The sequence below is a fragment of the Raphanus sativus genome, unplaced genomic scaffold, assembly GCF_000801105.2.
Source record: "Raphanus sativus cultivar WK10039 unplaced genomic scaffold, ASM80110v3 Scaffold2900, whole genome shotgun sequence".
Taxonomy (NCBI): Eukaryota; Viridiplantae; Streptophyta; class Magnoliopsida; order Brassicales; family Brassicaceae; genus Raphanus; species Raphanus sativus.
The window spans coordinates 1-13263 of record NW_026618207.1 but is presented as its reverse complement, the minus strand read 5'-3'; the positions used below and the strand labels follow the sequence as shown (position 1 = coordinate 13263).

At 37.3% G+C, this 13263-nt stretch overlaps 3 protein-coding genes across 4 annotated transcripts; 2 read left to right on the top strand and 1 right to left on the bottom strand.

Moving 5' to 3' along the window:
• The first annotated feature begins 1 nt into the window (after window position 1).
• Window positions 2-3897, top strand: LOC130506125 (SNF1-related protein kinase catalytic subunit alpha KIN10-like). Of its 2 annotated transcripts, XM_057000761.1 has the most exons (11): window positions 2-125; window positions 682-893; window positions 1469-1653; window positions 1747-1929; window positions 2003-2134; window positions 2221-2406; window positions 2491-2580; window positions 2704-2787; window positions 2867-3004; window positions 3111-3344; window positions 3579-3897. In XM_057000761.1, the coding sequence occupies exons 2-11, from the start codon at window positions 698-700 to the stop codon at window positions 3690-3692; spliced, it is 1542 nt and encodes a 513-aa protein (XP_056856741.1). In that variant the 5' UTR covers window positions 2-125; window positions 682-697; the 3' UTR covers window positions 3693-3897. The 2 variants fall into 2 exon arrangements, with proteins under 2 accessions (XP_056856741.1, XP_056856742.1); XM_057000762.1 differs by lacking the exon at window positions 3579-3897 and having other exon boundaries at window positions 3073-3254.
• Window positions 3898-4102: 205 nt separating this feature from the next.
• Window positions 4103-6842, bottom strand: LOC130506124 (cyclin-dependent kinase C-2 C-like). Its single transcript, XM_057000760.1, has 8 exons — window positions 6435-6842; window positions 6042-6326; window positions 5649-5966; window positions 5336-5569; window positions 5145-5245; window positions 4959-5067; window positions 4521-4883; window positions 4103-4444 (listed from the first exon to the last, which is right to left on the bottom strand). The coding sequence occupies exons 1-8, from the start codon at window positions 6792-6794 to the stop codon at window positions 4319-4321; spliced, it is 1896 nt and encodes a 631-aa protein (XP_056856740.1). The 5' UTR covers window positions 6795-6842; the 3' UTR covers window positions 4103-4318.
• A 1504-nt stretch (window positions 6843-8346) lies between these two features.
• LOC130506123 (uncharacterized) lies at window positions 8347-12558 on the top strand. Its single transcript, XM_057000759.1, has 2 exons — window positions 8347-8810; window positions 9987-12558. The coding sequence occupies exon 2, from the start codon at window positions 9990-9992 to the stop codon at window positions 12480-12482; it is 2493 nt and encodes an 830-aa protein (XP_056856739.1). The 5' UTR covers window positions 8347-8810; window positions 9987-9989; the 3' UTR covers window positions 12483-12558.
• The last annotated feature ends 705 nt before the right edge of the window (window positions 12559-13263 follow it).

Here is a 13263-nt window from a genome sequence, read left to right as displayed (position 1 = left end):
CTAATAAACGATTATTAATCCGTTTACGGAAACAAAGAGAAAATAAAAATTTAATAATTGTGTATACAAGCAAGCAAGCAAGCAAGGCAGGAGAAGAGCGGAGCGAGAGAATCTCTCAGAATCTGGTAATTGAGCTCATCTCTTCATCTTCTTTCAGTTTCGCAATCTAATTTCTACTTCTTTTTTGTTTGTTTGTTTCCTTGCTCTGCATTTTGGCTTCTCTTATTTACGGCAAGTTCGAATCTTCTATTTTCGGAAACTAATCGTCTCTCTCTCTTTTTTTTTAGAAGTTAAATTGCAAATCCGAGTGTGTTTGATCGCTTTTGGAATCGTAGTGTTTCTGTATGTATCAAGTACGAGATTACTTAGAGATCTGGTGATTGGATTGTTAGGGTTCTTATTTCGAATTGGGGGATGTAGTTTTTGAAATTGCTATTTTTAAGCTCCGTTAGTGTTACTACTACTATATATATATCTTCATGCTCTCACTTGTTCGGTCATAGCAAAGAATCGGGGAATTTATTTGGATTGAATAGAAATTGGCTTATTTTGGTTTTTAACTCAATAATAATAAATAATAATAAAAAGTTTCTAATTCTCGCTACTTTGCAGCCTACTTGTTTCAAAGTCTTTCTGTGTATTTAGATTTTTAATATTTTAGCTCTCTTTTTGTGTGTGCAGCTTTGTGTAGAAGAAAATGGATGGATCAGGAGGAGGAGGAGGTAGAGGTGGTGGCGTGGAATCGATTCTACCTAATTACAAGCTTGGCAGAACTCTCGGTATCGGTTCCTTTGGTCGTGTTAAGATTGCTGAACACTCTTTGACCGGACACAAAGTTGCCATCAAGATCCTCAACCGTCGCAAAATCAAGAACATGGAGATGGAGGAAAAAGGTAAACACTTTTTTCTGTCTGTCTTTCTTTTGAGAGAAATTACCAAAAATACCATTTTCATAGTACCACTTTTCATGTTTACACTAACCATTTTTACCACCACTTTCAATGAAGGGTTTAGATTTGAAAGTTTAAGATTTAGGGGTTAGATTTGATGTTTTAGGGTTTAGGGTATATAGTTTAGGGTTTAGAGTTGAAGATTTAAGGTTTATAATTGATGATTTAAGGTTTATAATTGAGGTTTTAGGGTTTAAGGTTTAGAGTATTGAATTTAGGGTATATAGTTTAGGGTTTAGGGTTTATTGTTGAGGATTTAGGGTTTAGGGTTTAGAGTTGGAGGTTTAGGATTTAGAGTTTATAATTAGATTTTTGAAAAGCATATAAAAACAAAGATATAAGAACCTTTAACCTTTTAATAAATAAGGTATTTTTGAAAATGTGTATTTAGTGGTGGTAAAGATGAATAGTGGTACTTTAAAAGTGGTATTTTTGAAAATTCCCCATCTTTTGAGCTTCCTTTAATTAAAAAAAAAACTCATTTAGTGTTTTTTTTCCCTGTTTTCTCTTTGTTGTAGTGAGGAGAGAGATCAAAATCCTGAGACTCTTTATGCATCCTCACATCATCCGTCTCTATGAGGTCATCGAGACTCCCACTGATATCTATCTCGTCATGGAGTATGTCAACTCTGGTGAGCTCTTTGACTATATTGTGGAGAAGGGTAGACTACAGGAGGACGAGGCCAGGAACTTTTTTCAGCAGGTATTGTTTTCATTTTGATTTTGACATGTAACTTTCCAAGTCATCATCATCATCATCATTATATTTGAGCCGTGACTTCGTCTTTGATGTTAGATAATATCGGGAGTTGAGTATTGCCATCGGAATATGGTAGTTCACAGGGATCTTAAGCCTGAAAACTTGCTTTTGGACTCCAAATGCAATGTAAAAATTGCTGATTTTGGACTGAGCAACATTATGCGAGATGGTCATTTTCTCAAGACAAGCTGTGGTAGTCCCAATTACGCTGCTCCAGAGGTGACCTTCATTGTATCTGAGGAGCACTACTGTATTATAGGGATTATTCTTAAGAATCAGTAAATTGTTTCAGGTCATTTCGGGCAAATTATATGCTGGCCCTGAAGTAGACGTCTGGAGCTGTGGTGTGATACTCTACGCTCTTCTCTGTGGGACTCTTCCCTTTGATGATGAGAACATTCCCAACCTTTTTAAGAAGATTAAGGTACTCCCAAAACACCTTGAGATCTTTTTGTTCTTTTTTTTTTTTGGTCTAACATCTTTGAAGTTAATCTCTTTTCGTCCTTTTAGGGAGGAATATACACACTACCTAGCCATTTATCCGGTGGTGCTAGAGATCTGATCCCCAGGATGCTCGTGGTAGACCCCATGAAAAGAGTAACCATTCCTGAGATACGGCAACACCATTGGTTCCAAGCTCATCTTCCTAGGTATTTAGCTGTTCCTCCTCCAGATACGGTTCAGCAGGCCAAAAAGGTGAACCCTAACGTTTCTACTCTCTTATTTTTCGTCAGAGATTGTCTCTATTCCCCTTTTTATCAAAACTGGTTTCATTTGTAGATTGACGAGGAGATTCTCCAAGAAGTTATCAATATGGGATTTGACAGAAACCTCCTCATTGAGTCTCTCCGCAACCGGACCCAAAATGATGTATGTGCTTCTCTCAGCCTCTTTTCCATTTGCTATTTCTCTTTCTTTTTTTTTTATATTTAAACGTAAAAAATTTCAATCGTGTCTAAAATATTCAATTTGTTGTCGACTGCTGTTTAACAGGGGACTGTGACATACTATCTGATACTGGACAACCGGTTCCGCGTCTCTGCTGGTTATCTCGGGGCTGAGTTTCAAGAGACTATGGTGGGTCTCTCATTGTCCTTTCTTTTACTGCAGCAAAAGATCTTTGAAGTAATCCTTGAAATGTTAAAATTTTAATCAGGAAGGTACACCGCGAGTGCATCCAGCAGAAAGCGTAGCTTCACCAGTTAGCCATAGGCTTCCAGGACTGATGGAGTTCCAAGGAGTTGGCTTGAGATCTCAATACCCTGCTGAGAGAAAGTGGGCTCTTGGACTTCAGGTCTTTATACTTTTCTGAATTTATGCTAATAATAATTAACGCTTCTGATTATTTTTTAATATGTTTAGTTTGATTGATTGATAATTCAAACCACTGGATCCAACAGTCTAGGGCTCACCCGCGTGAAATAATGACAGAGGTCTTGAAAGCCCTGCAAGATTTGAGTGTGTGTTGGAAGAAGATAGGGCCATACAACATGAAGTGCAGATGGGTTCCTAACAACTCAGATAGAATGCTCAGTAACTCGATGCATGATAACAACTACTTCGGAGATGACTCCAGCATAGTAGAAAACGATGCAGCTGTTAAGTCTCCAAATGTTGTCAAGTTTGAAATTCAGGTAAATAAATAAATCCTCTTCTTCATTTGGGGTCACTTCTTGATAAAAAGCACACATTTATATGACTCAGATGGGGGTTGCCTGCGTCTCACGCTGTTTCTGATGTGTGTGTTAAATTAATGTCTGTGACCATTTGGAAGTGGGACAGAGATATATAATTAATCTTGCTCCATTCGAATTTTGATATAAGAATCTGTGGGACTGATAAAATGTTTGTTGTTGATGGTGGAACAGTTGTATAAAACACGGGACGACAAGTATCTGCTGGATCTGCAGAGAGTACATGGTCCTCAGTTCCTGTTCTTGGATCTCTGTGCTGCTTTTCTTGCTCAGCTCCGAGTCCTCTGAATAATCAAAACCGGTAGACCGCTCCAAAGAATAATTCCCACTTCCCTTTGTTTCTCCTTCTAAGAAATGTTCACTCAAAGACATTAACTTCTTTCAATCTTTTGTTTGTTTGTTTTTTGGACTCATCTAAAATACCTCGTTTGATTTAAAATGTAAGACCGGACAAGTCTAGTAAAAGAAATACCAGCAGCAGTTTTGTACATAACTTGTAGTTTTAAGTTTCTCGACTTATATTTTAATTTATGTACATAATTCTCTGTGCCCAATCTCTCTTTTTGGCGGTCTCAAGAAAATAGTGACATTCGCTTGTTTCATTCTCGGCACTGAAAGAAAATAGGCTCGATGGCAGTGTGAAACTCACAAGGAAAGGAAATGTCTGAAGGGGAGATAACGACAAAGAATGAGAGAAGTAAGTACTGTCGATGGAATTGCTTGTATACAAACGATGCCAAGTGAACACATACGACATTTGCTATTAATAAGCAAACGTGCATGTATATGCAAATCAACTTTTCAGACACCCGCCTTGGTTTGTTTGTGACAAATTTTTTTAATGTTGATCTACAAATGATGCCAAGTGAAGATACACATACGACATTTGCTATTGATTATTTTTTCTGTCATTTTTAACCTCTTTCTATTCTTGGCGGTCTTCGAACATCGACAATGGCATCACTTTCAGTCCTTCGTAGTATCTCGTTCATCCCATTACTTTGAAAAATCTTCAGATTCGCCCCAGCATTCGTCAATTCCTAAAAGATTATGCCATATTATAACATTAAGGCGCCAAGTCATGAAAAATCATCATACCAAATTCAAATGACTTACCGTATATTTTTCCGACTTCTTGTGATGCACGCCAGGGAACAACAACACGTCAGAGGAGTCTAGAGAAACGTGCGGCCTAAGAAAGCTCGGCTTGTCTTCGTTTATTGTTAGCCCAAAAGTGTTCTTAGCAAATGCCATGCTCATGCCACTCACGTGGCTCGCAGATCCTGCAGGCTGATTATAAGTCAGCGTTGAAGCTGCGTCGTTTTCTTTCCTCTTCTTAGCCCCAGCCCATGCAAACCCGCTTGCCGGAGCCGTGGTTTGAGATAAACCGGTGTACGGAAACTCGCTTCGAGTCGTCGCTTGAGATGTCCCCGATGGGGTCTGGACAGTGATCTCTGTCTCGGCTTCCTTCTTCCCTTCCTGCGAAAACATTTAACCAAATTACGAATTAGATGCATCGGTTTACTCCGGTCTAATTCCAGCTTCGATACATACCTGTTGCGTTGGCAACTTGTTAAGATTAGTAGGCTCTTTGATTGTTCTACGTGATTTCCCTGATTTCTTGGGTGCCAAGTTATCTATTTTCCTTATACCAACTCTTCTCCTGCAAAAAAAAAAACAAATATTGTAATCTCTCGACACACATATATACAAATCTTGTGAAAATCAATTGATTGAAACCTTCGTTGAAGTTCTTCACGGTACTTAGCATCCATTTCTTTGTTAGGAGGGTACTTAGGCAACGTCGATGGATCACAAGCGTAAGGCTTTGTGTTAAAGTACTGAAATAACAGCAAAACCCACACATAAGACTTAGATAGTGTCCGTTTAAATTATATTCATGTCTGTTTAGTTTTTTTTTTTGTAAATACCTCTGACATGATAGCAGAAGAGGCAGTTCCTCGTTTCTCAGGATTAGTAGATAATAGTTTCTCCAGAAGATTAACTGCTGTTTTTGGAAACTCCTCAAAACTTTCTCTCAAGCAACCTTCATATTGATGTTGTGGTCTAAACATCTTAGTTTGAGCATGAAGCTTATTGTTCTTTTCCCAAAATTCTTCATCTGGGGGTCCACAGAGTTTATAAATCTTGTGAAGTTGTTCAATCTACATAAAACAACACACATAAAACTCATAAATATTATCTCTTATCTCATAACCTCATATGCTTGGGTCTCCTTCTCACCTCTGTTCTACCTTTAAGAAGTGGTCTTCCGGTAAGAATCTCAGCGAAAACACATCCAACGCTCCAAAGATCGATTGACACGCTATAACTCGTGGAACCCATTAGAAGTTCTGGTGCACGGTACCATAGCGTCACAACCCGACTTGTTAGCTGGTTCTTGTTTCTTGGCGTTACAATGTTGGCTAGTCCAAAATCAGCTAGCTTCAAAACTCCTTTGTTATTCACCAGAATGTTTGCAGCTTTAATGTCTCTGTGCATTATCCCTCGTAAATGACAATGTTCTACTCCCAACAGAAGCTGATGCATGTAGCATTTTATCTGAAAAGATAAAAAAAACGGAGTTACTTGCACCAGACGATATGTTTTTTACTTGTGTGTACATATAATTCTTACCTGTGCCTCGGTGAATTTGATGTCAGGAGATGAACATAAGCCGTCGAGATCGTGTTCCATGTAATCGAAGACAAAGTACATGCTATTTGAATTCCGTGAGGCGATGATCCCTTCGAGTTTCATGATGTTAGGATGATCTAATCTTCTCAAAATCATGATTTCTCTCGCTATGAATCTTATGTTTTCAGTTTCAAAATTCTGAACCCTTATTTTCTTTAGAGCCATAACTCGTCCCGTCGATACCTCACAAGCCCGGAACACGTTGCTATACGTCCCTTGCCCAATCTAAGATTTTATTTTTAAAAAATTAGGTGCAAATTAGTTGTTGACATCATGGATAGGTCTGTTTCTTGTGTTACAAGGCTGTTTATAGATTTAGGGTTATTTTTTTACCTTCTCTCTTTTTTCGAAGTCCTCCGCACGTAATGGGCTCCATCCATGAACGGCCTCCGGTGCAGCGGAGCTGAGCCATGAAGGCCAACCAGCCGCCACCTGCTCAGCCTCTACATTGCCATGCGTCAATCCCGATCTCAGGCTAACTCCGGTTGTCCTCGATCTTGCAGCATCATCGTCTTTATTGCGATGTTTTTTTGGAGATGAGTTAACGACACGGCGGTGAGGTGGCGGACTGGGAAGAACATGAGGTTTGTGGTTGTTTTGGGGATGACTCCGGTGGACGGCAGTGTCTAGACGGCGGCGGAGATGGCGTGGAGGACCAGCGGGAGAAGAATGCTTGGAGTTGAAGCAACCCATAACAATGAAAGCTTAATTATCAAAGGAGAGTTTCCGGGTGGCGTGAGTATGGACCCGACTCGGGCAACGGGTCCAACGCAGGGAGGACAATCCCCGCATTAGACCATAAAGAAATGAGAAAAAAGTGAGGAAAAAAGAAACAAAACTGAAAGGAAATTAGGTTTTGCTAAAAAAAAAAAGGAAAACAGGTTTGGGTGTAAAATAGACAGAGATAATTACGGAAAATTAGACAATCCTCTTTGAACATTGGAAGAGAAAGAGATGAGAAAAAAATATATATCTTCTTAATTATGTTTACTATCTTTATAATTTTACAATATATAGATTTATATATCTATCTATGCATTTAAAAACATATAAACGAAAAATTTACTAAATTTTGTAAGGGAAAAAATATATATATGTTATATACAAAGAAAAATACATAATTTAAGAGAAAAGAAACAAAAACTTGTTAGAGGTTTTAATTTTATTTTCCTTAATCAAGCATGCACTCAAATTACATCACACAAGTTACAAACTTACAAGTCAATAAGAAATAGCAGTCAGTATCGGCGGCCAAGCCGATCCTGATAAATCAATGTCGAAATACTCGGTTTTTATTGTCCGGACGAGGTATTCTAAGTGGCAGGACGGGTCTGTGGTGGCAACCACTATCCGGGTTCGATTTTCCCCATACGAAAACTACCCTACTTCTTCTGGACACCAAAGCGGTACTGGGCTCTATCTCAGATATAATCCTTCCGGGTGAAGTGGACTGCTGCTTGACCGGATCCAGGAAAATGATCCGCGAAGTGGAGAACCTATGGATTATCAAAAAAAAAACACTCGGTTTTTACTCATGAAATATTATTTCTAACCTAACATATACCATAACGAAATGCAATCATGTTGACCCCTATTCATTCATACAAATGATAATTATGAAAGGCACGAACTTATTCTTAAGAATTTAAAATATAGTAAATCACAATTAACCAACCAATTTTAGCCAAAAAACATACAAGGAGAGCAACACGTAAACCTCACTCACTCAATATAATATCTTATACGTCGTAATCTATTAATATAGACACAAAAATCGAACTCAAATGTAACTAATCTTAACATACATAATCCATCACACTCTAATATTCTCAAATATACTTTGCTTATCAGAAGTATACAAAACACACACAAAGAAGATATACAATTACATCATTTGTAAAGCACAAAGACGATACTAAAAAAATATGAATTACTTTAGGGATGACTTGAAATTTTGAGTCATATTTGTCAAAAAATATTTTAATAAATTAGCTTAGTGAAGAATATTATAAAATTAAACACTAAAACTAAAATAAATATTAAAAATATAATGTTATTTATCAAAGAATAGTAAAAGTCACTGTCATTATAACTCAAAACAAAAATATTTATTATAACAATCTCATAATTTTTTCATTATTTATTTATTTATAATATTTTTAATCTATAATAGTTTTTAAATATTTCATAAATTAATATAGGGCTTCTTTCAAAAACAACCTACAAATTCAATTCAACCCCAAAACCAACCTCTTTTTTTTTGTCATTACTATTCACCATGAAAAGTTCCAAACTATCCTTATGTTTTTAAATTATTTACAAAATTGCCATTATTATTTAATTATTTAATAATTTCGAAAATCATAAAAAACCTATTACACCCTAAACATTTCTTCTTATTTACAATAATGCCATTATCATCAATTTTTCAACCACCATTAACAACCATTTTTGAGCTCATTAAACCTCAAGAATTCAATATACAACCACTTTGTTGTGATTCTAAGCAAAAAAACTCTCATTTCCTCTCATTTCCTCTCATTTCCTCTCCATTTCAATCTAAAAATCTCCCATAACTTTCATTTTCATAACTATAATTTCATATTTTCGAGTTTACACTGTTGTGAGTAGGCAAAGTTGGATCCTTTTACTCATATTTGGAGCTTGGACGGTGGAAAAGGGTGGAAACAAGCTTTACATCGGAAAAAGGTTACTGTTTTCATGGTTTTCATCATTTTTTCAGATCTGTGTCGCGACAGTAGACTGTTTTGTACGTCTACGGGAAGGAGTAGACTTACATTGCGGTCTACAAGTCAACGCACAGGTTAGTTTTGCAATTGACCAAAATGCTAAAAAACACATAAAATAGACTTTGTTGGAAGTCTACGACTTTTCCTTTGATAACAAAAAAAAATAGTATGTAAACTTACAAAGAAGTCTACGTAAAGAGGTTAGTTTTTGCATTTGACCGAACTTTTGACTTTTCAAAGTAGACTTCCGAAACAGTCTACGAAATGTAGACTGCTAGTAAAGTCTACAGAAGGTCAGTTTTGCATTTGACCCAAACTTTGACTATGTTGATTAAGTTAGTTTTGTATTTGACTAAAATTTTTAAAAGTTGACCAGGATGGAAAAAAGTTGTAGATTTCTTATTCCGTCTACCGAACTCTGAAAAAAAAAAGTAGACTGCCTCTGAAGTCTACTATTTTATTTTGGTCAAATGCAAAAGTAACCCATCGGATTATCGCGTAGACTTCAGATACCGTCTACAAAGATGTAGACGTTTGTGTCAGTCTATGTTTAGAAAGTCAACTTGGTCAATTGCAAAAACTAACCTGTTCAGAAAAATAAAATAAATGTAGACGGTTCTTGAAGTCTACTTTTCGTCTGTAGACTGTTGTTGAAGTCTACTTTTCAAAGTCAAATTTGGGATGAGTTCTGGTCAATCGCAAAAACTAACCTTTTCAAAATGTAGACTGAAAACAAAGTCTACTTGTGTAAAATCACAACATTTTTTTTAAATAAAGATAGTAACCCGTGAATTTTGCAATTGCAAAAACTAACCCAAACTTGTAGACCTATATAATAGTCTACATTTCTGTTGACAGAAACGAAAGTCTACTGTTGAAAATATATAAAAAGTGAATTTGTGTATTATTCATAATGTATTTTCAAGATTTTTTTGTTTCAAATTGTGTATTAGTTAATACTAATTGTTCTTAACTATTTTTAAAAGATAATATTTTATAATTAGGAAACTATCGAATTTTTTGTTTGAGTATGTAGTTTGGTAACATGTGTAGACGTCTCTGGAAGTCTACATTTATAATTTTATCAAACATAAAATTATTGTTCGCTAATTTTGTAAATGTATTATTTTTGCAGGTAATGGTTAATTTGCCTGTTGTGTATGGAGAATGGGTGGTGAAAGGCTCTTTGTGGGAGTTTGTGGTTGATAAATGGAAAAAAGGGAGAATGTTCTTTGTGCATGATGGTTGTACATATGGTGAACTTCTTGAAATGGCACAAGAAGATTATGATCTGAACAAGAAAACCGAGAAGGTGGAGCTGACATATTCCTTACCAGACGTACTTTTAGAGCAAATGGGTCCAGATACTCCTCCTATGCATGTCACGAGTGATAGACAAGTACGGAACTTGATCGAGTTATGTAAGACCCACATTGTACGCCTTTGTGTATCAAGCCAGTGTCAAGTAGAAGCTGGAGGTGACGACGATGCTCAAGAAACTGCTGATGTTGCTGTTGATGCTGATGTGTCTGATAGTGGTGATGAAGGGTTTGATAAAGATTGGAATGAGGCTGATGATGCTCAAGAAACTGATGATGATGCTCAAGAAACTGCTGATGTTTCTGTTGATGCTGATGATGCGGTTGATGCTGTTGATGCTGTAAACTACAGTGATTATGGGAAATTGAAAGATGAGGATTCTGATGATCAAGGGTTTTATGATGGACAACAAGCGGAGTATGCTGGTACTGGAGGAAGATTGATGTCTTTTAATGAAGATATATATGTCGGTCAGAGTTTTGCTAGTAAGGCTGAGCTCGTTGCAAAGCTGAAGTTGGTTGCTGTGAAAGGTAAATTTACGTTCACAGCTTACAAGACAACGAAAACTTTGTACGTGGCTAAGTGTCGTGTTGAAGGATGTGGTTGGAAGCTCAGAGCGAGTGTGAAGCATGGACCAAAGACATTTTGGGTGACAAAATATTTGAAAACTCATACATGTTCAGTGGGGGATCGGATGGCTCAACGGAAACAGTATACTCCGAAATATGTTGCTAGACTGTTTATTGAGTCTATTGGGATTATAGATGGGATTACACCGAAGCATATCGAAGATTCGATGCGGAACATGTTTGGTCTGAACCTGGGTTACACCACTTCTTACCGAGCTTTGCTATGTGCCCAAGAGATGGTGAGAGGAACAGCAGAAGATGGATATGAGAATCTGCCTTCTTATTTGCGTCAGATCGAGCAATCGAATCCGGGAACTGTCACATGTCTTGAGAAAGATGATAAGAACCGATTTAAATATCTATTCCTATCTTTTGGAGCTTCGATAGCTGGTTGCAACTATCTTAGGAGGGTTCTTGTGGTAGATGGCACTCATCTAAGTGGAAAGTATGAAGGAGTTATGCTAGTTGCTGCTGCCCAAGACGGTAACTTTCAGATTTTTCCATTGGCTTTTGCGATTGTGGATGCGGAAAATGATGATTCGTGGGAATGGTTTTTTACCCAATTGCGGAGATGTGTTTCAGATCAGTATGCTTTGGTGATAGTTTCTGACAGACACAAATCCATTAAGAAGGCGTGTGAGAAGGTTTTCCCTTGGGCAAAGAGAGGAATTTGTTATTATCATCTACAACAGAACATAGTCCAAAAGTTCAAGGGAAAGCACATGTTGTACTTGGTCAAAGGCGCTGCTTATGCACATACGCTCTTCGATTTTAATCGCTACATGGATGAGATACGGAGTATAAACCCAGACCTTGCAACTTATTTGGAGGATGCTGACGTCTCTTTATGGTCACGAGTGCACTTTCAAGGTGACAGATACAACATAAAGACTAGCAACATCGCAGAATCTATTAACTCTGCACTTAAGCCAGCCAGAGGATTCCCCATCTCATTCCTTCTTGAATTTATACGGGAGAAGCTTGGAAGGTGGTTTTTTAAAAGGAGAGAAGATGCTTTAAGTCTCACATCACAACATAGTCGTGGGGTTGAAAAAATATTGGCTATTCGGGAAGAGTATGCAGATATGATGAAAGTGGAACGGATTGATGGTTGGCGATTTGTTGTGAGAGGAGGACACCGAGATTGTATTGTTGACTTGGAACTTCGAAGGTGCCAATGTGGTGTGTTCGATATTGAGAAGATACCTTGTTCACATGCCATTGCAGCTGCAAAAGATGTAAACATTCATGTCTCTACTCTTGTATGCCAATCCTATTCAAAGGAGTATCTTTATGCAGCATACGCAGCAAATATTTATCCCAAAAGTGAGGATTTGGAAGCTCTCAAGAGTGAGGATTTGGAAGCTCCCGAAAGTGAGGACTTGGAAGCGCCCAAAAGTGAGGATCTGGAAGCTTCTGAAAGTGAGGACACATCACCTACTGATGAAGATTTGGAAGCTCTCAGTAAGGACAAAGAAGGTAAGGACAAAGAAGCTTCGAACAAGCATAAATGCCTTCCTCCTGCTGTCAAGCGTGGTCCGGGTAGGCAAAAGAAATCGAGGTGGCAAACTTGGCTTGAAATTTCTAGGATGAGGGGAAACAAACCACGTAAGCAGCACAAGGACTATAGTTGCTCCCAGTGCAAGAAACCGGGCCACACCCGTCCTAATTGTCCAGGATGAAAGGTCTTATGTATTGAACTTATGTTGGATTTGGCTTATGTATTGAACTTATGTTGAACTTATGACTAGTATTGTTGCTTTGGATGTTGTCTTATGTATTGAACTTATGTTGGATTTGTGGATTTTTAGTCAATATTGAACTTATGAGTTGTATTGTTGCTTTGGATGTTGTCTTATGTGATGAATGTTGAGTTTGTAGGTCTTTAGACAGGTTTATTACATGTCTGCTTTCGGCCGAGCAGACTTTTTAGTTAGTCTACTATGAATGAAGACTACTATGTAAGTCTATATTTTTCGTTGAATTTGTCAAAAACAAGAGTACTGATGTAATGAAAAAAAAAAGAATAATACTGATAATCTCTGATACAAAAGAAGCTGCCTCATTGTCTAGCAGCAGACTTAAGTATTAGTCTTCTTTAAAAGAAGACTTTCACAGAAGTCTGCTGCATGCAAAATACATAGTCTGTTACAACTACAAGTCTGGTACAAAAACCTACTACATCAGTCTGCTACTCACAGCACAATACAATAGTCTGGTAAAAAAAAATGACTTTATGTTTTTTTGTTTGGTCACAAGGGCTAAATAGTAGTTTTAACACTCCTTTAAGTTGGGTTTGCAATTGATTGAATATGGGGTCTACTTTTAGGGTTGCAATCAACTTTTGGGTTGGTTTTAGCAATTCTCCCATTAATATAAAGCAATTTTTATTAGGGAGAATTACCAATTGTGACTCAAAACTTGGAGTCAAACCCAAAAGAGTACCCCAACTTGGGTCAAAGG